Below are 24,992 nucleotides of genomic sequence, written 5' to 3' on the forward strand. Positions count from 1 at the left end.
GATATGTAGATAATTTTAAACCACTCGACAATTGGCAACGTGTTTAAGACTGTACGTGGCAGGATTTGAACCTACGTGTGGACATCTGCCCGATCCCATGCTCACCACCTTATCCACTATGCCACTGCCTCCTTAAAATACTAAACAACAAATACTAAACAACAGCTAAAATTTTTTTGTAGCAGCACACCCACTGATTTTAGCAATGAGCCACCACTGTTCTTCACCCCAATAATTCTACATTCTTAAGTAAAATCACCTTACCTGTCGAGTATCCCACAGCAAGGATCTTGCTGTCAGGTCGCCAAGCCAGCCCTGTGACCTTAATCCCCTCCCCGGGCGCACTGATGACCCACACTCTTTGCCAAGAGAGTCTGTGCATTGCCACCTGACCTGCAAGAGAAAAAAGGTAATCAGCCTGTCTATGGGGTAGGTTGGTGGGTTGACCAACAGTGGTGAAGTAACACCCATATGCTGCCTATCAACCTTATCCTTAACAGTGTGAAGGGAACTTTGGGAGGCAATTAACCTGTTCATCAAAGTGGGTTTACTGTGGTGTAATGCACAGTGGTCAAAGAGCCCCCACATACTTACTATCAACCTTATCTTTGACTGCAGACTGCATCGGGGAGGTCTGATGGACAGTGTGAGTCTCTGCACATGCATCACTCAAAAGATGATAACTTCTTTACCATCCTCAGAATTCCCTTCTAATAACACTTCTTTCAACTTGTTTGGGACCAGCATCTCAGTAGGCCTTTTCTTTAATCACCATTTTTGTTGCCCTTGGCTAGTTTTCCCTCTTACATAAAAAAAAAAAATAAATAAATAAATAAATAAATAAATAATCTGCATCTAAAACTACAAGATTGATCTAACTAACTCCACCTCCACAAAAAATATGATCTCTTCACAGAATGATGATAATGAGAACTACTTTGTGTAGAAAGGAAGGAGGTAAGCTTTTTTTGTCCACTTTCAAACAGGACAGGTTATTGCTGTGTTTGTATTAAGATGCTGGCCAGAGGTTGAGAAACATCTTCAGGGGTTATTTAAGTGCTTGAGTGCTGTACAAATAGCATCATTATTAAAACAAACAATAGCTCCTCATGGCTCTCTTCCCTCACCTTTGATATTTGCAATAGCCACCAGATCCATCTTGGGTGACCACACACACTTTATTATCTCATTAGCAACATGGCGCTCCTCCACCTGCTTCATGATGCAGGTCGCTGCCATGCTGTACAGTCCTTTACCGATCACAGCCAGCAGGAACCACAGGTGGGTGCTTCATATATAAGACTACCACTCACAGATTCAATCCCATTCAACTCCATCATGTTCTGAAAAGTAAGAAGTTTAACTATAAAAACTTCACAGAACTTGGTAGGAATGTAAAGAGTACAGTAATACTCCGGTTAACGAACGTTCGTTTAACGAATTTCCGGTTTAATGTACTATATAAAGTTAGACCAAAAAATCTGCATAACGTACAACCACATCCGTTTTATCAAATTTTCTGGGTTTGAATTTGCCGGGTGAGGGACCGAATGCGGCAGCTTTACTGTGATTGGCTGGCTCCCCGCCTCTGTCTCTAGTGCTCCTGGAGCTGGATCCAAGATTCTTTAACAATGTCAGAGCAGCCTCTTGCAGCGAAATGGCATCCATGAACGCTTGGAAGGATGGTGACAAGGTTGCTATCAAGTTGTTCTGAGGTTGCTGGGAACACCACCTGGTGGTGTTACTGTTTTATATATGCATATATGTTCACAAAACAACATTTCTATTAGCTTTTTACAAACCTTGCCCCCAAGAAAGGATTGTTTTGTAATGCATAAAGTGAAATCTTACATGGAATACCAAAAAATAAAGCAGAGATGAGATCGGCCACAGACGAAGCGGGAGACTCGCGGCCACTCAGCCGCTTCTTCTTCTTCTTGTGACCCTTTTGCTTGCGTGTTACTTTCATCATGATGTTTATGTTTTCACTCCTCTATTGCCTGCTATAATGGGTATCATATCTTAGTATTCATATACGGTCATGCCACGAGATAACCTTGACTCCGTGGCACTGAGTGATAGTGAATTACTAATGAAATACCGCGGTATTTCATTAATACTTCACTATCACTCAGTGCCACGGAGTCAAGGTTATCCTCATGGCATGAGCATATATGAATACTAAGATATGATATCCATTATAGCAGGCAATAGAGGAGTGGAAACAAATATCATGGGGAAAACCAACACGCAGGCTAAAAGAGTCACAAGAAGAAGAAGCGGCCAAGTCGCCGTGAGTGTGCCGCTTTGTCTGTGCTTCATCTCATCTCTGCTTAATTTTTCTGTATTCCATACAAGATTTCACTTTATGCATTACAAAACAATCCTTTCTTGGGGGCAAGGTTTGTAAAAAGCTAATAGAAGTGTTATTTTTTTAACATAAATGTTAGAATGGGAGAGAATTTGTACGTAGCTCCTCTAACTTCCAATGATTCATATGACATCATAAAAGCAGTGGTACACTTGTGGCCCAATATGCTGCCAAACGTATATATAATTCATTTTTTTAACCCATGTGGTATGTTGGGGACCAGCCCAGAATGCATCCCCCCCTATTTCCATGATTTCCTATGGGAAAATTACGTCCGCTTAACAAATTTTCGCTCTATGAACAGCTTTGACACCTCTATCCTGTTCGTTAAGCGGAGTATTACTGTATCTGGCCATCTTGGACCCTTACAAATCAATTGACTGTGTTCCATCCATTTCTTGGCCAGGCAACAGTAAGAGATTTTTTCAGAATTAAATCTAACAATATACAAGTATTCTTCGATTTATGCGAGTCGAGATTATGTGATTTTGACATAACACAAAGTAAAAGATGTAATCATTTTTTTCAAATTATGCGTATTGTTTAAAATACTGTATTTTACGGCTTGCAAGACGCTGCATCTTGGAAGACGCACCCTAATATTTGAAAGAAATTTCTATGAAAAAAAAAAAGTCATTCTCATACAAGAATGGATTCACCATATACCCGACCACTGAACACAAAAACATAAGAAGCAAGGAGCCTGCAAGACACTATTGTTTCACCACTCATTACAAATTTGCTGGAGCACTCACCACAAATTTAAAACTATGTAAATAAAAACACCTTAGGTAAATACATATACACAGTGAAATAATCCATCTCTTGTTTTAGTGGCGGGCGACAGCATGTTTTGGACTTGTTGTTTACATTATGTACTTGCTTTGGCGGTACATATACTAAAATTGGAACGATACAGAGTTTACATTATGGAATCACTTGTCCGATCGCCGAAACCAAACACGTCAGTGCTGCAGTTTGTATTTATTTTATTTTGCAGTCGTGCTTCAAAGGCTTTATCAATGTGAATACAATTCACAAGTGGAGTTTTGACTCTTGCTTGAATGAGTAAGCCACTTGGATGTTCTATTAATAAAGGTATAAAGGCACCTGGCATGATGTGTGTGCGCATTCATGTGCATGTATGTGTGTGTTGCAATGAGATGAGGGAGCGGCCCATTTTCTCCACACGTTGAGTAGGCTGCAGGAAGGATTATGGTATTGGAAATACTTGTAACACCTAAGTACTGAGTTTACATAATATAAAAGGCTAAATTAAATGGTACTTAAGCTAACATCATAATGTAATGACTCAACATACAAATCCAGGTTGCTATCTGTCAAGTGTTCAAGCTCACTTGAGGTTGGATGCTGCCTTACAATACAACATTCATCTTGGAAGACGCACTAGTATTTTTCAGGGTATTTTTTTAGGAAAAAAAGTGCATCTTGTAAGCCGTAAAATACGGTAACACTGTCACGAAGATCAAGTTGTGCGGCTGGTTCAGTTTCATGATGCAGCCACCAGGTGCACTGGGTGTTCCCCCACCCAACACGGTCCCTTTGTACAGTACCCAAAAACCTTGGCTTTAAATGGGCTCTCTAATATAATCATGATTATTTTGTAATTACCATATATATAGAGAGCTGCTACCAGTAAAACAAGACCGACAAACATTTGTCTTGTCCAGATGTTGGCGGCTTTGTTTACATTGCGACATCACGGAAGAGAGTTTGAACATGTGGTGACCAGATGCAGATAAGAATGGAGGAGAAAAAAAAAAAAAATCATATTACACAAATTAACCAGAATAACATGATATCAAGATGCCTTGCTGGTATGGCAAATCTCAATAGTTACAAGATTCTGTGACAGCTAGTGATGCATGCTAAACGTCAAGAAGATCAGCATATACTGTCTTGCTGTCAGTTAGACCATGTTACTATATCAATGATCATTCTTTGTTTATTGCATCTGAGAGGTGCAAAAAAAGTATTTGTTAGAGGATAAATGCTGCAGGGACCGCAGGGTGCGTGCTGAGTCGCTCTCTCAGATGCAGCTGTGGGTTCAGGAACAGATCAATCTATTTACATTGATTCCTATGGGGAAAATAGATTTTGATTCACACACACACACACACACACACATGGACCAAGTGGATAATGAGAAACTGATCCTGAGAGAAGAATATGACATTCGAAGCACAAGATCGCATAGTAAAAAGCTGAGAAAGGGAAGATGTTTGAGAGATGTTAAAAAATATAGTTGCCCACAAAGATGTGCTGAGACGCGGAACAGTTTGAGTGAAGAAGTGGTGTCAGCAACGAGTGTGCATAGTTTTAAAGAAAAATTGGATAAGTGTAGATATGGATACGGGGCCACACGAGCATAAAGCCCAGGCCCTGTAAAACTACAACTAGGTAAACACACACACACACACACACTATATATATATATATATATATATATATATATATATATATATATATATATATATATATATATATATATATATACAGTAATACTCCGCTTAACGAACGTTCATTTAACGAATTTCCGGTTTAACGTACTATATAAAGTTAGACCAAAAATTCGCATAACGTACAACCACATCCGTTTTAGCGAATTTTCTGGGTTTGAATTTGCTGGGTGAGGGACCGAACACGGTAGTTTCGCTATGATTGGCTGGCTCCCCGCCTCTGTCTCTGGCGCTCCTGGAGCTGGATCCAAGATTCTTTAACAACGTCAGAGCAGCCTCTTGCAGCGAAATGGCATCCATGAATGCTTGGAGGGACGCTGACAAGGTTGCTTTCAGGTTGCACTGAGGTTGCTGGGAACACCACCTCTGGAGGTGTCTTATATATGCATTTATGTTCACAAAACAACATTTTTATTAGCTTTTTACAAACCTTGCCCTAAGGAAGGATTGTTTTGTAATGCATAAAGTGAAATCTTACATGGAATACCAAAAAATAAAGCAGAGATGAGATGAACCACAGACGAAGCGGGAGACTTGCAGCGACTCGGCCGCTTCTTCTTCTTCTTGTGACCCTTTTAGCCTGCGTGTTGTCTTTCCCCATGATAATTGTTTCCACTCCTCTATTGCCTGCTATAATGGATATCATATCTTAATATTCATATACGCTCATGCCACGAGGATAACTTTCACTACGTGGCACTGAGTGATAGTGAATTACTAATGAAATACCGCGGTATTTCATTAATAAAAAAAAGTGATGGTGGTGGTGGTGTAGGGCTGGGGAGTGGGGCGGCGGGCGGATGGGGGGATGGGGACCATCACTACCACGGAGCGGCTCGCCGTAAGCCGCGGCGAGTAACATGTGGCTACAAATGACTATGTGTTTTCATTAAGTGGAGGTTTACCTGCATTCTGATAACACTATCGTGTTCATGAGAGTTTTTCCTATGTGATGCAATAATTTATTTCAGCATTCAATGATCATCCTTTGAAAATAACGAGCAAAACAAAACAGGATATAAACATTTTTATGAAATCGTCGCAGTTCAACTCATCATAATACCATTATCTTTTTTCTTTTGTTAATTTTCTACAATACATCTTGATTGTACAGTCACTGCTGAGTCTGTTGGTGTTAACCAAATCTAGCTATCCCTTATATGAAGTGAGTTATAGCATATAAAATAAAAACATTTCTCACTGGACATTCGAGACAGCCTCTCTGTGGGTGCTAGCGAGAGGGGTGCAGCCAATCAGCACCCAGCTTTTAAACCCGCCTCGGCGCCAGGAATATAAGTTAAGTGAACAAGGTATAATTACCCTATTAATTTTTATTATTAGTTATTATTATTAATATTATTATTATTATTAATTCCTACACATGTAACTTAATTGAGTCCAATTACTTATCCAAGCATTCTGTGATAATCCAAGCTTTGAAATGAAAATTATACACTAAGTTCGTCTTTACTCAGGCAATATGACTTTGCTAGAAGATTATTAGGATTATGTTACTAGTTACCTTATTATTCTTATTATCATTAATATTATTATTATTTTATTATTATTATTATTATCATTATTGTTATTATCAATATTATATTATTGCTTATTACTAGAGTTTTCTCTGTACAAAGCAATTGTATAGACTTGTGATGAATCGAATAGTTATTAATAAAATGTACTATGTGTTCCTAAAGAACTTTTCGTTTAATATTTGATAACCTATCCTTGAGTGTTTTGTTCTACAATAATGTGTGTGTGTGTGTGTGTGTGTATTTACCTAGTTGTAGTTTTACAGGGCCTGGGCTTTATGCTCGTGTGGCCCCATCTCCATATCTACACTTATCCATTTTTTTCTTTAAAAAAAATGTGTGTGTGTGTGTGTGTGTGTGTGTGTGTGTGTGTGTGTGTGTGTGTGTGTGTGTGTGTGTGTGTGTGTGTGTGTGTGTGTGTGTGTGTAGGAGCTTATCGGGTATGAAAATAGAGAAAAGGAAATGAAGATGTAAGTGCAGTACTAAATATCTTCATTATAACATAACACATTACATTTTGTAAGCTTAAAAGTGAGAAAACAACAGGTTAGTAAGCTATAAACATTAGGGGAATGATGGGAGACGAGTTGTAGGTCACTGGTAAACACCATAGCCAGCTGTGAGCGGCGAGCGGGATAGATCGTCGGGACGTGATGTCACAGGGATGTGGACCAGCCTTGTTCTCCAGGCGGCCTTGGTTCAGTCCCTCATCCGGCAAATTCAAACCCAGAAAATTTGCTACAACGGATGTGGTTGTACGTTATGCGGACTTTTTGGTCAAACTTTATATAGTACGTTAAACCGGAAATTCGTTAAACGAATATTCGTTAAGCGGAGTATTACTGTACTAAGAAATCATATCCATTATAGCAGGCATAGAGGAGTGGAAACATAAAATATCGTGGTGAAAGCAACACGCAACCTAAAAGGGTCACAAGAAGAAGCGTCCAAGTCACCGCAAGTCTCCACCTCTTCTGTGGCCGATCTCATCTCTGCTTTATTTTTTGGTATTCCATGTAAGATTTCACTTTATGCATTACAAAACAATCCTTTCTTGGGGGCAAGGCTTGTAAAAAGCTAATAGAAATGTTGTTTTGTGAACATAAATGCATATATAAGACAGTAACACCACCTGGAGAGGTGGTGTTCCCAGCAACCTCATAGCAACCTCATTACCGTCCCTCCAAGCGTTCATGGATGCCATTTCGCGGCAGGAGGTTGCTCTGACATTGTTAAAGAATCTTGGATCCAGCTCCTGTTCTTCTCGTGCTTCATTTGCAGTCTGCCAGCACTGAGTACAGATGGAATCCCTTCAATCTGCCTATAATTCACCAAGATGGCCACAAAACGTCCTTCATTTTCTTCTGCATGTGGGGTTATTTTTGATAAGTGGATTTTTGATAAAGTGGAAAAGCTCAGAGGGAGATGGTAACTGACTGTGGTGTGAATGGTGAAGGCAGTGAAGCAGTGAGTGTTTTTGTTTACTTATTCTTTGTTTTGTTGTTTTCTCTTATTATTTTTTGCTTTCTCTTATCATTTCTTGCTTTTCCCTTTACTTTAAATACACTTCTAGTACTTAGAATGGTAAATAATAAAAACATGTTAATTTAGCCAAATAAATAGAGTATTTTGTACAATTTTTTGGGGACCACATCCGCATCCCCCTATTATCTATTGTTTCTTATGAGAATTACATGTTTGTTTTACGCTAATTTTGATATACACGATGCCTCTTGGAACACAACTATCATGTATATTGAATTACCTGTATATATACATATACTGTACTATATATATATATATATATATATATATATATATATATATATATATATATATATATATATATATATATATATATATATATATATATATATATATATATATATATATATATATATATATATATATATATATATAGATGTAGAACCTTAAACAGTATACAGTTTAGTTCAGTAGTCATGTTCACTTTATGGGATTTTCACATTATATATATAGGGAGGCGGTGGCGTAGTGGATAAGGTGGTGAACGTGGGATCGGGCAGACGTCCACGCGTAGGTTCGAATCCCACCACGTACAGCCTTAAAACACTTTGCCATTTGTCGAGTGGTTTAGAGTTACCTACATATCACCATGATACCCAGGTTCTAGGTGGTTACACTCAAGATGAGCTTGGGTGGTGATATGGGCCCTAATATGGGTGCCACTATAAATAAAATTGCCTGCGCCACTAATGGGCGGAAGCTGAACAGTGCTTCCCATACACTCTTCAAGTGTGCCTACAGGCGCTATAGGCCTTGAAAAAAAAAATAATTAATTAAAAAAAAAAAAAAACACTTCATAAATCCTTGCATAAATAAAGAAATCCCTCTATTGTAATTTTCTACCTATTGCTATTTACATGACTTAGCCTGGATCCCTGAATTCATGCTAATTGATGCCTGTCAATCTCTTAAGCTTTGTAAGCTAAAATCTAAATCTAACCAAATGCCACACGTTAGTCTTTTTGCCTCTATAAATTGAATTAACCGCTGCATTTCAGCCTTATCCGTAAAAAACAAACATGATAATTTCCAAGCTGAAGTGCTTTGCCCCTGTGGAGCCCCCAGTCATGGTGTGATAAACAATGATGTACCACTTGGGAACTCAAGAAATTCACAAGACACCATTAGCAAAAGATACAGACCTTTGAAAAATAAAGAATGAACCTGTAGTGAACATTTGTGCAAGAGGAGTTAAAAGATTATAAGAATAACCTTAGTATATCAATTTTGAGACTATATCTGAGTACAACATGCTTTCTTAAATTACAATTTACAGAATGACAGTTCAGTGCTGAAATCTAAGAACTAGATTTATCTAAACCTAACCTCATCTAACCAAGCCTTTGGATGAAATGCTAACATTACTTCAATATTATCAAAGTAAATTCCTATAACCCCTTCACCACCAGTGTCTGCCTCTGGTTACTTAAGTGTGAAAGGGTTGTGTAACCAGTGACAGCCACTGACTTGTGCCATCCCTTCTCACTCTTGCAGTCAAAAGAATGGCATTAAAGGAGAAACTGTTTCTCTATGCTCTGCTGAGACCAAGAAGAAATGTTCTTGAAAGAGAAGAATATGTATTCATTAGATGATACAATCTTGGATAGACATCAGACACTTTTAAAAATTCTGCAATTTTTAGGGTTTTTAAAATATTTCAATTCTTTATTTAATTTCCTCTCAGTCACAAATTTGCCATCTAGGTTAGGAATCAGGTGCAGATTGATGCCATTCCTCCTCTCATGTCTCTTCTGTGTTCACCTTTACCATCTTCCATGAATAGTCACCAGGTACTCTTAAAATCTATCTTAACCAAAAACTGATGGATTAAGGATGGCAGTAACATTGCTCAGTGACTGTATAAAAGCTCCCATTTGAAATAATGTCTAACAGTGAGCGGCAGCCAGTGTGGATGGCAACCACTGGTTGCGAGATCATGTCACAGCCACCAGTGGTAATTCACGTGCACCCCCACCACCACTACCACCATATTTACCTTATACGAAAGGCTCAATAAATAATAAGATGCGGCATGCCGCTCTATTTAGTGATTTTTTCGACTCTTAACAAACTTGTGGATCTGATGGGAAAGTGGGGCTTTTGGGTTGGGAAACCTAAAATGCAACAAAAAAAATGTGGTTATTGATGCTGTTGTTATGATGGTCACCATCCTTGATACTAGCTACAGAAAATCCCCAGAAATTAGTAGCCTATCCTTAAGGACACTTATCTAAGCTAGCATTATATAACTTCATCAGTCCTAAAACTAACCTGACCTAACATAGGTTAGGTTAGGAAATACTAGGCTAGGTTAGATTGGATAAAGTTAGATTAGTGACCCTAAGGAGGTATAACCTAACAAATTTTGGAGATAATTGTTTTTGGATATTTGACTAGCAATATCTAGAGATTATTTTGGGTAGTATCAAAGAAAGCACCAATCATAACAACAGCAACAAAAACTTTCACTTATTTTTCATAGTAAGCGGCAACATTTAACCATATTCTAGCTTACTCTGTCTGAAAACCCTGCTTTCCTGCCAAGTCTTCAAGTGTGTTTGGAGTTAGGATCCGAAAACTTTAGTAAATAGTGGTATGCCTCATCTTAATCAATCACAAACTAAGGGAGGTAGCCATTGGTAAGTAATCACAGGTGACATCATGTGAAAGGGGCCCCAAATATCTCACTATCCTTCCTGTAAAGAGCCTCTCCCTGACAGAAAGACATCAAATACTTTTAATTACCAACTGTCACAATACACAGAAATGCAATATCTACACAGTGAAATAAGGGTTATTATGTTAGAGAAGCTGTTTGCCAAAATAATGCAAGCAAAGTTAAAGCTCATATTTAGGACACAGGAAAGTTTGTGCTGATGCAAACAATAGAGAAGTGCCTAAAAAGAGGAGATCTGGAGAAATGTCTCAGAGGCATAAGAGACAGGTGACAAAGGTGATGTAGGTAGGATCCTTCTGGTTAATAATGAATGTTGGTCTACATTTAACAGATTCAAGAGAGAGAGAGAGAGAGAGAGAGAGAGAGAGAGAGAGAGAGAGAGAGAGAGAGAGAGAGAGAGAGAGAGAGAGAGAGAGAGAGAGAGAGAGAGAGAGAGAGAGAGAGAGAGAGAGAGAGAGAGAGAGAGAGAGAGAGAGAGAGAGAGAGAGAGAGAAATGGAGGAAGTGGGGATGAATTCAAACAGGATATTGAAAGAAAAAATGGATAAGACATGAATGAAATAGAAATATAACAGAAGATAGGAATAACAAAGGAATAATGCAAGAGATAGAAATAAAAATGGATAACAAATAGTGGAATAGGAGGATATGGAAATGAAAATATAGTAATGAATAAGGAAATAAGAAGAAATAATAAAAAACAGTGGATAGAAAGGAAATGGATAACAGAGGAGTGAAGAGGATAACAAATAAGGGAATAAGAGGAAATGGTAATGAGGATGATAATGAATATGGGAATGAGAGGAAATAGTAATGAGTATATGGAAACAAATAAGGGGATAGGAAGAAATTGTTATGAGATTTTTTTATTATTATTTTTTCTTTCTTTTTTTCTTAATGTTATGGCCTATAGCACCTGTAGGTATACTTGAAGAGTATGGGAAGTGCTGTTCAGCTTCCACCCATTAGTGGCACAGGCAATTTTATTTGTAATGGTACCCATATTAGGGCCCATATCACCATCCAAGTGCATCTTTGGTGTAAGGTAATTACACCGCCTTTTAATTAAGCAACAACATGGATTTAGAAGTCATCATTGCACCGAGTCGGCGATACTATAATTTGTTAACAACGTATATCGGTGTCTAGAGGAGAAACTGTATGTTGTGGCAATTTTCATGGACCTATCTAAAGCTTTTGACACATGAGACCAAAAAATATTATTTACAGTAAGCCCCCACACTTGGCGAATTAATTAGTCTGGCAAAACTACCGCCAAATGCGAATTTCGCCAAGCACAAGTTCTTTATATCATGTAAATTACCTAAAAATGCCTCAATCAGTCTTTGGTCATTGCCAAAGTCCCTCTATTGACCCCTAAAATACCATCATTCGAGCTGAAATAAAATTTTTTGCCTTCACATATTAGAACACATGTACAAAACAGACCAATAAATAATAAATAAAGCTAATAAGACATGATATAAAGGCTGTAACTCCTGTTTTTCCACCCGTTTCCCTCGTCCACTTTCGTCCTTGCTGCCACCACCATTGTCCTTAACCCCATCAGTACCACCTGTTGCGCTGGTAGAGGCCATGTTGGCAGTAAATCACCAGAATTCGTTCCCACATGGCTGAAGGGGACTCTCACACGGTGATCTGATAGGTTTAGAGAGAGGTCTGACATCACCAGCGAGCCGCGTGGTTTGCCGTGCGGCCACCAGGGGACCACCAAGTTTTAATTCAAATTGCCAAGCATGCACTCGGTGGTCCATGGCCACCCTACCGCCAATAGTGAATTTTGCCAAGCTGAGATTCGCCAGGTGCAGGGGCTTACTGTACTGGATTAGAAAATATTGCCATTAAGGGGTACACCATTAAAACTATTCAAGAGCTATTTGAGCAACAGGTATCAATGTGTTTACTGTAATCAAAATTATTCCTCATTTAATCATATATGTAAAGGAGTGCCACAGGAGTCTATTCTAGCTCCTATACTTTTATATATATATATATATATATATATATATATATATATATATATATATATATATATATATATATATATATATATATATATATATATATATATATATATATATATATATATATATATATATATATATATATATATATATATATATATATATATATATATATATATATATATATATATATATATATATATATATATATATATATATATATATATATATATATATATATATATATATATATATATATATATATATAACTTGAAATTCAAGTACAAAACTTGACTATGTAATATATGCTGATTATACAACCCTTATGATAAATGATAAAGACTTAAATTCCTTACATTCGAATATAATATCTGAACTAAACATCATTAAATCATAGTTACAATCTAATAAATCAAAGATCAATATCTCAAAGACTAAATATGTTCTCTTTCAGAATAGATCAATTAAAAATGTACTTCCTCCTATATTTTTAGACGGTGAAGTTAATGATATGAAATTTCTTGGAGCTGCCATATTGAAGATGTACTACAATTAAAATTCTCAAAGATTACAGGTATTTTGTATCGCGTTCGGCACAACTTAACTTCAGAAGCGATGATCAGCATATATTACACTCTCTGCTACCCTCACCTCACATACTGTCTCTCACTGTGGGCAAGTACATGGTCTTCATTTCTTAATAAATTAAAAATACCACAAAATAAAATTTTGAGATGTATCTTCTTTATGAAAAAACACGATTCTACAAAAGATATTTATAGTAGAGAAAATATTCTTAATATTGTTTCCATACAAATACTTCACACTTCTTTTAATTTACAAATCTATTGGACACAACTCAATATTTAGTCATTGATAATCCTTTCATACCTGCAGAAATAATGTATATTTAAGATGCCCTACCTTTAGAACTTCAATATATAAGAATAGTGTCATATGTAACAGCCCGAACTTGTATAAGAACCTGCCAAACAAGATCAAACTTCTTGATAATTTCAACATACAAACATATAAAAACAAAATAAAAACATATTTTGATTGAACAAAATTTAACACAAAACTTGTACCTATGCTTTGTGTTGTGTACCCGTTTATTATATTACTTTTTCCTTTACTTTTCATATTTCTCTATTGAATGCTTGTATATATATATATATATATATATATATATATATATATATATATATATATATATATATATATATATATATATATATGGTGTCTCAATCAGACTATACAATGTATTTGTTAGGTTTCTACCTTGGTGACAGCACACTGTATGCAAGTCAACTTTACAATAAAATAGGATTACTCCCTAACTAGATTAGATATTATGCAAAACTAGTTTTCTGCTCTCATTGCATATAATTTTTAATGCAAACTGTCTGTCTTAGGAGTTCTGACTCGACAGACCATACCTGACATATTTATTGATTGTAAATCTACCTGTACCCGTAAAAATGGCAATAAATTATACTTACTTAAAAAAAAAAATGGGTATTATGGTGACATGTAGGTAACTTTAAACCACATGACAAATTATAAAGTTTCAAGGCAGACAAAGTTTCAAGGCATAGGAAACGAATAAGGGGATACATGGAAATGGTAATAAATTAGCAGATAAAAAAATAGGTAAAAAATAGGGGAAGAGGATAACAAATAAGGGGGAATGAGAATAAAACAGGAGATGAAGGAAAACAAAAGAAAGCTGGATGAATGAGAGTAAAACTTAGGGAGATAAATGGAACAAAAGGATAATAAATGGGGGAAACTTAGGAAGTACTTTTACATCGCAAGACAGCATCATGTTTTTTTTCTTTTTTTTCTCCTTTCCCCTCCTACAGGCAACTTTGCTATCATGAGACGTAAAAGTGATCAAATCATACACACACACACAAATACACAAAGAAAAAAACAATACTGTCTCACAACATAAAAGTAATCAAACACACACACACACACACACACACACACACACACACACACACACACACACACACACACACACACACACACACACACACACACACACACACACTCCGTCGCCGTCGCTGAGAGAGGACGGCTCGTCTCCGGCTGCGGACGGGAAGAAGGAAAATACCTATGGTGTTACAGGGCCCGGGTAACTCTAAGTTAGTGTCCTGTTAATGTCCTACTGTCGCTTAGTGTTGAAAGTGAGGGATATGGAGAGTGATCCCTGAGAGGAGAGTGTGGGCGGTGATTGTTTTGGCTGTAATCAGCTGACGATAACAAAAATGGCGTCTAGACAAGCCAGAGACTTTGAAGGTTTTATAACTACAAAAGGACTGGAGAAACTAGATATGGATGCAAGAATCCAGGCACTGGAAAGTAAGTTCCTAAACATTTTGTCCATAGAAGAAAAACTGGATAGAGTTCTAGCCGAGAATGATTCGTTCAAAAAAGAGATCTATTTGTTAACGTTAGCGAATAAAGAGCTATTGAAGGAAAAAGTAGAGATGGAGAAAGAAAACCAACAACTAAGGAAACAATGTGAAGAGATGAAGGCTAAACTCATGGAAATGGAGATAAAAATATCCGAAGGGGACTTGAGGAAGGAGGAATGCCTTAATCTAATTGATACCAGGATGAAAGAAGTGAACCATGAACATCAGGAGGTACAAAGGTCCTTTAGGAGATAGTAAAAAGCAGGAAGAGGAAAATAAAGGGATTACGCAGAGGAAATGGTAAAGGCACTAAAGGAAAATGAGTATGTGGTGAGAGATATTGCTGAAAAGAAAAATGTGTGATCATAATAGGATTGAGGAGGAAACTAACAGGAACTGGCAGGACAGGAGGGATAAGGAAAATGACAGGATTAAGTCTTTACTGAACAAGATCTCTGTGGAAGAAGAGGACCTATATGCTGAGGTAGAAGAAAGTGTGAGATTGGGAGCTTTTGAGGAAGGCAAGAATAGACCATTAAAATTGAAATTAAAGTCTCAGGTGGCAGCGGAGGCCTTGTTGAGGAGGGCTTGGAAACTTAAGGACTCTGAGGAAACCAAAACAATTTACATAAGAAGAAATATGTCACAAGATGAGCGAATGAAAATGAAGGAGCTTGTAACTGAAGTGAAGGAGAGGAATGACGAAAGAACAGAGGAGGAAAAGACCAAGTTTTTGGAGGATGAGAAATGGGAGGCTAAAGAAGTGGTGGATAAAACAGACGGAATAGGCATTACATGGAAGAATGAGACTAGGAATGGAATAAAAGTGACTTACATGAACATAGATGGATTTCTGTCTAAGAGGCTAGAATGTATGGATTACCTAAGAAATAACGAACCGGACATAATGTGTGTAGTGGAAACAAAGCTAAGGCCGAAATAAAGCTAGACTGGTTTGTTGTAAAACACTACAAAGTATGGAGAAATGATAGAAAAATAAAGGAGGTGGTGGTATAATGGTTCTTACTAAGGAAGATCTGATAGTGAAGGAGGTGAACTATAGTAAGAGAAATGAGGAAGTGATAAGTATGCTTATAACAGATGGCAAGAGGGACATTAATATTATAACAGTATACATACCACCCAGAACCAGTGCTTGGGAATATGAACAGTACCAAATGGTGATGAGAAATACTCTAGACAGAATGAAGCAAGAACTCATCAGAAAGGATAGAGTGATGATAGTTGGAGACTTTAATTGCAAAGAAATAGTGTGGGAAGACTACGAAGTGGTGAACGGTGGTGAGTGGGCAGAAGAATTGTTAAAGGTAGCAACAAATAACTTGATGACACAGTGGGTGAGATCACCAACAAGGTGCAGGGGACAAGATGTTGCAGCAAGGTTGGATTTGGTATTTACCAGGGGAATCTCTCTAAAAGAGGAAATTGAACATGAATGTCCCTTGGGAAAAGCGATCATGATGTCCTAAGCTTTGAGCTGGATACAGAATTAAGCACGAATAAGATTGTGGAACGCAGGAGGAAAAATTAAATTATACTAGGGCAAATTATAACCATATAAGGGAGTTCTTTAATGAAATTGACTGGTCCGTGGTATACCAGGAAAGGGATATGCAATTGAAATACGATAAATTTATGGATTTGTATAACTCTGCTGTGAAAAAGTTTGTGCCATATCACAGAAAGAGGACTTTAAATAATAAACAGTGGTTTAATAGAAATTGTGAAGAAGCAAAAAAGAACAAAGAAAAGGCATGGAAGAAACTTAAGAAAAACAGTGATGTATTATCAAGAGAAGTCTACAAAACAGCAAGGAATAGATATGTTGAAGTAAGGAGAACAGCACAGAAGGAATATGAACAGAGGGTGGTGGAAAACTGTGATAGTGACCCAAAATGTTTTACAAATTCATAAATGGAAAACTAAATAAAAGGAGGCAATAGAAAAGGTAAAAATGGGAAGAAGTATATGAAGATGCTGGAGATATAGCTGAAATTTTGAACGACAACTTTTGCAAAGTGTTTACAAAGGAGGAGCATTTTATGGGAGGAAGGCCTACGGAAATAAAGCAAATGCAGGACATCATGGTTACTAAGGAAGATGTAAGGAAAATTATAAGCAATCTGGATATTAATAAATCAATGGGGCCTGATGGCATATCTGGGAGGTTGCTAAATGAATGTAAGGATCAATTGTTGAACCCGTATTTGATATTGTGGAAACCTCCATACGAACAGGATTAGTCCCGAAAGAGTGGAAAAGAGCTGACATTGTGCCTATATATAAGAATGGTAGTAGAATGGAACCGCTAAATTATAGACCAGTATCGTTGACTAGTATATTGTGCAAGGTATGTGAAGAAGTAATTAAAGCTAAGTGGAGTGAGTATCTAGAAAGTGAAAACATTCTGAGTGAAAGGCAGTTTGGTTTCAGAAAAGGAAGATCGTGTATCCAATTTATTATGTTTTTATTCAAGAGTGACTGACATACTACAACATAGAGAGGGATGGGTGGATGCTATCTACCTGGACTTGAGAAAGGCCTTTGATAAAGTACCACACAATAGACTGATGTGGAAACTAAAGATGATTGGAGGAGTAAATGATAAACTAGCAAAATGGATGGAAAATTACTTAATGGGAAGAGAAATGAGAACAGTGGTGAGAGGAAGGAAGTCCGAGTGGAAGAAGGTAACCAGTGGAGTTCCACAAGGGTCAGTGCTGGGTCCCATCATGTTTTTGATTTATGTTAATGATATGCCAGTAGGAATTGACAGTTACATGAACATGTTTGCGGACGATACTAAAATTATGAGGAGAGTAAAGAATGTGGAAGATTGTAACAAGTTACAGGAAGATCTTGATAAAATATATGAGTGGAGTAAAGAGTGGCAGATGGAATTTAATATAGACAAGACCCATGTTATGAAAATGGGAAGAAGTAGATACAGACCAAACAGGGATTACAGGCTGGGTGATGAGAAAATTAAAGAGACCAATGAGGAGAAAGACTTAGGAGTAACCATGCAAAACACTTTGTCACCGGAGAAACACATTAACAAGATTTTTTGGAAAACATACAACATGCTTCAAAATATTGGCCTTGCATTCCACTACCTAGATGAAGGAATGATGAAGAAGATATTATGTACCTTAATAAGACCCCAGTTAGAATATGCAGCATGTGTCTGGTCACCGCATATGAAGAAAAATGTGAAGAAGGTGGAAAGGGTACAGAGGCTGGCAACAAGGATGGTACCAGGACTCAGGAGTTAGACTATGAGGAAAGACTGAGGAAGCTGGGGCTGACCACATTAGAAGAGAGAAGAACAAGAGGAGACATGATAACTATGTATAAATTGGTGAACAAGATTGACATACTGGACAGAGAGTTGATAAAGGTGACCACAAGTAATCATCTCCGAGGACATGGAAAAAGCTAATAAAGGACATCTGTCTAAATGACGTGAGAAAATACAGTTTCCCGCATCGTAGCATTGATAAGTGGAATAAACTGAGCAGTGATGTCGTTGATGCGTGTGTGTCAATCAGATGAAAGAGATATGACAGGAATGGACAAGGAGACAGGTCACAGAGAGCTTAGCTCGGGTCCTGTAATACACAAATAGGTACTCGTAAATACACACACACACACACACACACACACACACACACACACACACACACACACACACACACACACACACACTCCACGCTCTGTGGAGAGCGGACGTGCCTCCTGCTTAAAGCGGCATCTAACTAACACTCCACACGCTAAGCAATGTGCTTGAGTGAGAATAGTTATTGCTATTGAGGGGCGACCAGAGGGAGTGAACGAGTGTACAGAGTGAACGTAGCCTGGTGGCGTGTACATGGGAGTGATCGGAGGTGTGAGAACCTCCACACTCCAAACGACAGAGCGGGAACCACACAAAGGCCAGCCATAGCAGCCGCCAACGCATCCCACCACACACACGTAGCTACCAGGCCTGGCCCCCAGTGACCACACACCCACATGCTCCCAGGAAGAGTAAAAAAAAATGGATAGACCGGTAAGAAATAAATTACCAAATTCAAAATATGTTGATGAGGCCCAGGGAGCAAAGCCGAAAGTGGCCAGTCAAAGCATGAGTCCATCTTCAACAGGGCAACAATGCAAGGTAGATTGGTAATGTTGGAGAAGAGATTTGAGGAGTTGGTGAAGGAATTAAAAGTTCAGAGGAGTGAGGAGGAGCAGGATAGAGAATTCCAAGGCTTTGAAGGAAAGAGTTAAGAGACTGGAGGAAAATGAAAACGATTGGTGGATGAGAATGCACACTTGAGAGTGGAGGTTGAAAAATACAAGAGACGGTTGGAGGAGAAAATGGAGAGAGTAGTAAAGGAGAAAGATGACTTTAAGGAAATGATTAGTGAGCAGAATGAAAGGTTTGAAAGGAATGGGAACTGAAGAAAACACAATGGACTGAGTCGAGGGAAGCAGAGATGGTTGGATTACAAGAAATAATTAAAGATCAGTTGAAGGAAGACAAAAAAGAAAGGTCCAAGGAACTGGTTAATGTAATGAAGAATAAGGAAACATTGATAAGGGAAATAGCAGAAAAGAAGAAGAGTGTGTTAATATTTGGGATGAAAGAACAAAATATAACATATAAGCCTAAGAGAATTAAGGAAGAATTAAAACGGTAAGAGATCTGTTCAAAAATCTAAATGATGATGAAAAAAGACCTACAAGAAGAAGTGGAAGAGATCCATAGACTGGGTCCGTATAAGGAGGGAGTGAGCAGACCGATTAAAGTAGTACTGAAGTCACAACAATCTGGGAGGATATCCTATATAGAACATCAAAGTTAAGAGAGATAGAAGGTTGTAAAGAGGTGTTTGTGAGAAAGAATAGAAATGAGGAAGAGAGGAGAAGATATAAGGAATTGGTGGAAGAGGCGAGAAGGAAAAATGATGAGCGGTCTGAGGAGGAAAGAGAAAAGTTTTTGGAGAGTTATAGGAGAGAGAGTCAGAAAGTGGTATGTGGAAAGAAGGAATGGAGGAACCCCTAGAGGAGCAGTGGGTGGACCGTAATGTATACTAATATAGATGGGATACTGTCAAGTAGATTGGAATTGCAAGACTATATGATGGTGGAGAAGCCTGATATAGTGTGTTTGACTGAGACAAAATTGCATGAAAAACAAAGATAAATTTGGATAATAAATATAATATATGGAGAAAGGATAGAGAGTAAAGGTGGAGGAGGAGTTATGATTATGACGAAGAAATAAATAAATGTGGATAAGGTTTGGTATGGGAAGAACAATGCAGAAGTGATAAGCATAAGGATAAAAAGTGATGGAAAAGAATTAATAATCATGGTGACCTATGTACCTCCTAAAACAAATTCTTGGACATTAAGGAATACGACAATATGATCAAGGATACTTTACAGAGTTTGGAAAGTGTATTATCTGGAAAAAGAAAGGTGATACTAGTAGGAGATTTTAATTGTAAGGAGGTGGATTGGGAAAATCTAGTAAGTGGTGTTGGAGAGGAAGCATGGGAGAGAGATTTCTTAATCTAATGATGGAAAATATGATGGAACAGAGGGTGAAGGAAAATACTAGATATAGAGGAGATGATGAACCGGCTAGACTGGATTTGGTGTTAACAAGAGAAGTGTACCTATGTGGAGATATACAATACAATGTCCTTTGGGAAAGAGTGATCATGTGGTTATGGAAATGCAGATAGCAACAACACAGCGAAGGAAGGACGAGACATACAGGAGTGGTAGATTGAATTATAGAAAGATGGACACAGAAAGTTTGAAAAATTATTTCAGAAAATTAGATTGGGAGGAGATGTTACAAATCAGAGAAGTGCAAAAGAAATATGAGATTTTTATGAAATATTATAAAGAAGGAGTTATGAAATTTGTACCAAAGTATAAACCGAGAGAGGAAGGAAGAAAGGATTGGTTTAATGCAACTTGTGTTAAGGCTAAGGAAAAGAGAGATGTGGCTTGGAAAAGATGGAAAAGAGCAGGAATATACTAAATAAGGAGAATTATAGAGTGGCAAGAAATGAGTATGTGAGGGTAAGGAGGAGGAAGAAAGAAAATTTGAAAAGATATTGTAGACAAGAGTAAGGAACATCCAAAATTGTTTTACAGGTTCATAAATGGTAAACTTAAAAGAGAGAGTCCATTGAAAGATTAAAAGGAGAGCAAGGGATAGTAGATGACCCTAAGAATATAGCGGAATTGCTAAATAATAGGTTTCAGCAAGTATTTACTAAAGAAACAATGTTTGTAAAGCCTCAGAATGTACAAGGAAATGTGCACATGGATGACATTAAGATACCTAAAAGGAGTTATATAAAATGTTGGAGGAACTTAAAGATGATAAAGCGATGGGACCAGATGAAGTTTCAGGAAAATTATTGAAGGAGTGTAGAGAAGAATTGATTGATCCATTATATGATATTATAAGGTGTTCATTAGAAACAGGGAAGTACCAGTAGAGTGGAAGAGAGCTGAAGTGGTGCCCATTTATAAGGGAGGCAGTAAGGAAGAGCCTCTTAACTATAGACCTGTGTCTCTAACAAGTGTGGTCGGTAAGATTTGTGAGAGGGTGATAAAGAAATATTGGATACGGTTCCTGGAGGATCATAAGAGGATCATCAATTTGGCTTGGACAAACAAATACAGCTTTTAGAGAGAGAGGGATGGATGGACTGTGTATATTTGGATTTAAAGAAAGCTTTTGACAAGGTACCTCACATGAGACTGTTATGGAAATTAGAGATTTATGGAGGACTGAAAGGAAAAGTGTTAAAGTGGATGGAAAACTACTTGAGATGGAGGAGATGAGAACGGTAATAAGGGATGCAAAGTCGGACTGGTTGGTGGTGGAGAGTGGAGTCCCACAAGGCTCAGTGCTGGCACCAATACTTTTCCTTGTATATATTAATGACATGCCAGAGGAGTAAACAGTTATATTAATTTGTTTGCGGATGATGCGAAGTTGTGTAGGTGTGTGAAGAGTGAAGAAGATTGTGAAATTTTACAGGCAGATCTGGATAAGATTTGGGAGTGGAGCAAGAGGTGGCAAATGGAATTTAATCTGAGCAAAAGTCATGTGATGGAGATGGGAAGAGTGGAAGACGGCCAAGAGGGTCATATAAGATGGGTGAAGAAGTAGTGTTGAAAAAGGTGGAAAAGGAAAAGGATTTGGGAGTGATAATACAAGACCATGGGCAGTTTGAGGCTCATATTGATAAGATGTTTGGAGAAACGTATAATTTGATAAAAATATTGGATTAGCCTTCCATTATATGGATAAAGATATGATGAAGAAATTAATTAGTATGGTAATTAGACCAAGATTGGAATATGCTGGAGTGGTTTGGTCCCCTTATAAAAAGAAGCATATAAGGAAGTTGGAGAGATTGCAGAGAATGGCAACAAAAATGGTTCCGGAATTGGCAGAAATGACCTATGAGGAGAGATTAAAAGAAATGAATTTGCTTACCTTGGAACAAAGAAGAGAAAGAGGAGATTTAATACAGGTTTATAAACTGTTGAATGGACTGGATGAAGTGGATAATGAGCAAATGATGTTGAGAGAGAAAAACTTAAATAGAACTACAAGATCGCATAGTAAAAAGATAGCCAAAGGAATATGCTTGAAGGATGTGAAGAAATATAGTTTCCCACAAAGATGTGTGGAGGTGTGGAATGGTTTGAGTGAGGTGGTGGTGTCAGCGAGGAGTGTGCATAGTTTTAAAGGAAAGTTGGATGTGTGTAGATATGGAGACGGGGCCACACGAGTATGATACCCAGGCCCTGTAAAATTACAACTAGGTGAATACAACTAGGTGAATACACAAAGAAAAAACCAATGGTCTCACAACATAAAAGTAATCAAACACACACACACACACACACACACACACACACACACACACACACACACACACACACAGCGTAATGTAGTGGTTAGCACACTCGACTCACAATCGAGAGGGCCGGGTTCAAGTCCCGGAAAGTGGCGGGACAAATGGGCAAGCCTCTTAATGTGTAGCCCCTGTTCACCTAGCAGTAAATAGGTACGGGATGTAACTCAAGGGGTTGTAGCCTCGCTTTCCCGGTGTGTGGAGTATGTTGTGATCTCAGTCCTACCTGAAGATCGGTCTATGAGCTCTGAGCTCGCTCTGTAATGGGGAAGACTGGCTAGGTGACCAGTAGGCACCCGTGGTGAATTACACACACACATACATACAAATAGAAAAAAAACAATGCTGTCTCATGACAGCAAAGTTGCCTGAATGAGGGAAAAAAAACTGACACTGTCTTGCAACATAGAAGTACTTCCTGAGTTCTTCCATTTATTAACCCTTTGTTCCATTTACCTCCCTAAGTTTTACTATCATTCTTTCTCTTGTTTTCTTTCATCTCCTCTTTTGTTCCCATTCCTCCCCTTATTTGTTATCCTCTTCCTTTATCTGTTATCCTTTTCCTTTCTATCCACTGCTTTATATTATCATTTCCTCTTATTTCCTTATTTATTATCATATTTTCATTCCCATTTCCACTATTCGTTATCCATTTTTCTCTCTGTCTCTTGTGTTATTCCTACCTATCCTGTTTTATTTCTATTTCCTCCATTTATTATCTATTTTTTCTTTGTATCTCCTGTTCAAATTCATCCCCACTCTCTCTCTCTCTCTCTTGTTGACTAATAGCATGGCTTCAAACATGTAACGTCACATCAGCTGGGTGGAGGAGCTGCGAAGGGAGAGCCAGGAACTGAGGAGAGCAGGTGGGACGTGTTCTTTAAGAGAGTGCCAATACAGGTAAGCATGCTTTAAAAAGAGACTGTCATAGGTAGACACAACTACATGCTGAGTAGGCTACACACCGTTAGTAGTAGTAGTAGTAGTAGTAGTAGTAGTAGTAGTAGTAGTAGTAGTAGTAGTAGTAGTAGTAGTGGTAATGGTGGTGGTGGTGGAAGCACAGACACTTTACTACGACCTGTTAACTTATGGACCAAGTCTAACCACTTGTTTAATGCTCACTTACCTACATCATTTCATCACAGGTTCAGTAGAGGAGAGGCAATACAGTGAAAGGGGAATTACTGACATGATGTGAAGACCCTGCAAAGATCAGCGGTTGTGCGGCGCGGCAAAGGTGGGGATTGGAGAACTCTTGTTGACACCCGTGACGTCATGTCCTGTCCCGTCGTTCTAAAATGTTTACTCGGTCCTTTTTTCGAGTATTATAGACTATGTTGTTCTAAACAAATTACATCACGATCTTTTGTTGAAATTTTCTTATAGCCTAGTAGAAGATCCCTCTTCCAAATTCAATAAAATAGCTAGTAGGTAGTATAGCTCGAACCACATAAGAAAGAGTATAAAAAAAAAAAAAAAACCATGTGCACTTGTATGAAAAAGCCGACTATATATACTAAACTGAGTAAATTATTATCCATAAAGTGGAACAAATATCTAAGTTACCTAGATGTAGAGGTGATATGGGATAAATTTAAAAAGAAACTTCAGGAAAATAGACTATCGATGATTGTGTTCCAAAAAGGAGTTTGTAAAGGCGGGTTCACACGTGTCAATTTACGACTGAGATTTCAAGTTGATATAATTTCCAACTGAATATCGGTACCTAACGACTGGAAAAAACAGTCTCAAAATAAGACCAACATATTGATCTTCTTCAGTCGATTTGCGACTTTATTTACTGTTACCGCCAGATAGGGCGGCTTGCGGTTGATGAGGGTAATAACAGATCCGCACGTGGACAAGAACACTATTTGTTCGTGTTTGTCAAAACCTGAAAACATTATGATCTGTCACAATTTTTCCAAGTCACGTATGCACACTTGTTTGGATTTAGTTACCATTTTACAAGCTACCATTCTACAAGCCTTTCCAACATATCACTGTACA

The 24,992-nt window shown here is 37.8% G+C and overlaps 1 protein-coding gene across 3 annotated transcripts in view; it reads right to left on the minus strand.

Moving 5' to 3' along the window:
* Positions 1 to 24,281, minus strand: part of LOC123514652 (anaphase-promoting complex subunit 4-like) — a 43,403-nt gene extending 19,122 nt beyond the window's left edge. Inside the window, exons 1-3 of one of the 3 annotated variants that reach the window (XM_045272675.1) lie at positions 24,172 to 24,281; positions 1,128 to 1,343; positions 265 to 393 (exon numbers count right to left, since the gene is read on the minus strand). In XM_045272675.1, coding sequence (XP_045128610.1) covers positions 265 to 393; positions 1,128 to 1,239 — 241 coding nt within the window. In that variant the 5' untranslated portion in view covers positions 1,240 to 1,343; positions 24,172 to 24,281. Of the gene's footprint in view, positions 1 to 264; positions 394 to 1,127; positions 1,344 to 24,108 lie in introns of all 3 variants that reach the window. The other 2 variants (XM_045272674.1, XM_045272676.1) reach the window with 2 other exon arrangements.
* Positions 24,282 to 24,992: the final 711 nt, after the last annotated feature.

Source organism: Portunus trituberculatus, chromosome 38 (assembly GCF_017591435.1).
Source record: "Portunus trituberculatus isolate SZX2019 chromosome 38, ASM1759143v1, whole genome shotgun sequence".
NCBI classification, from domain to species: domain Eukaryota; kingdom Metazoa; phylum Arthropoda; class Malacostraca; order Decapoda; family Portunidae; genus Portunus; species Portunus trituberculatus.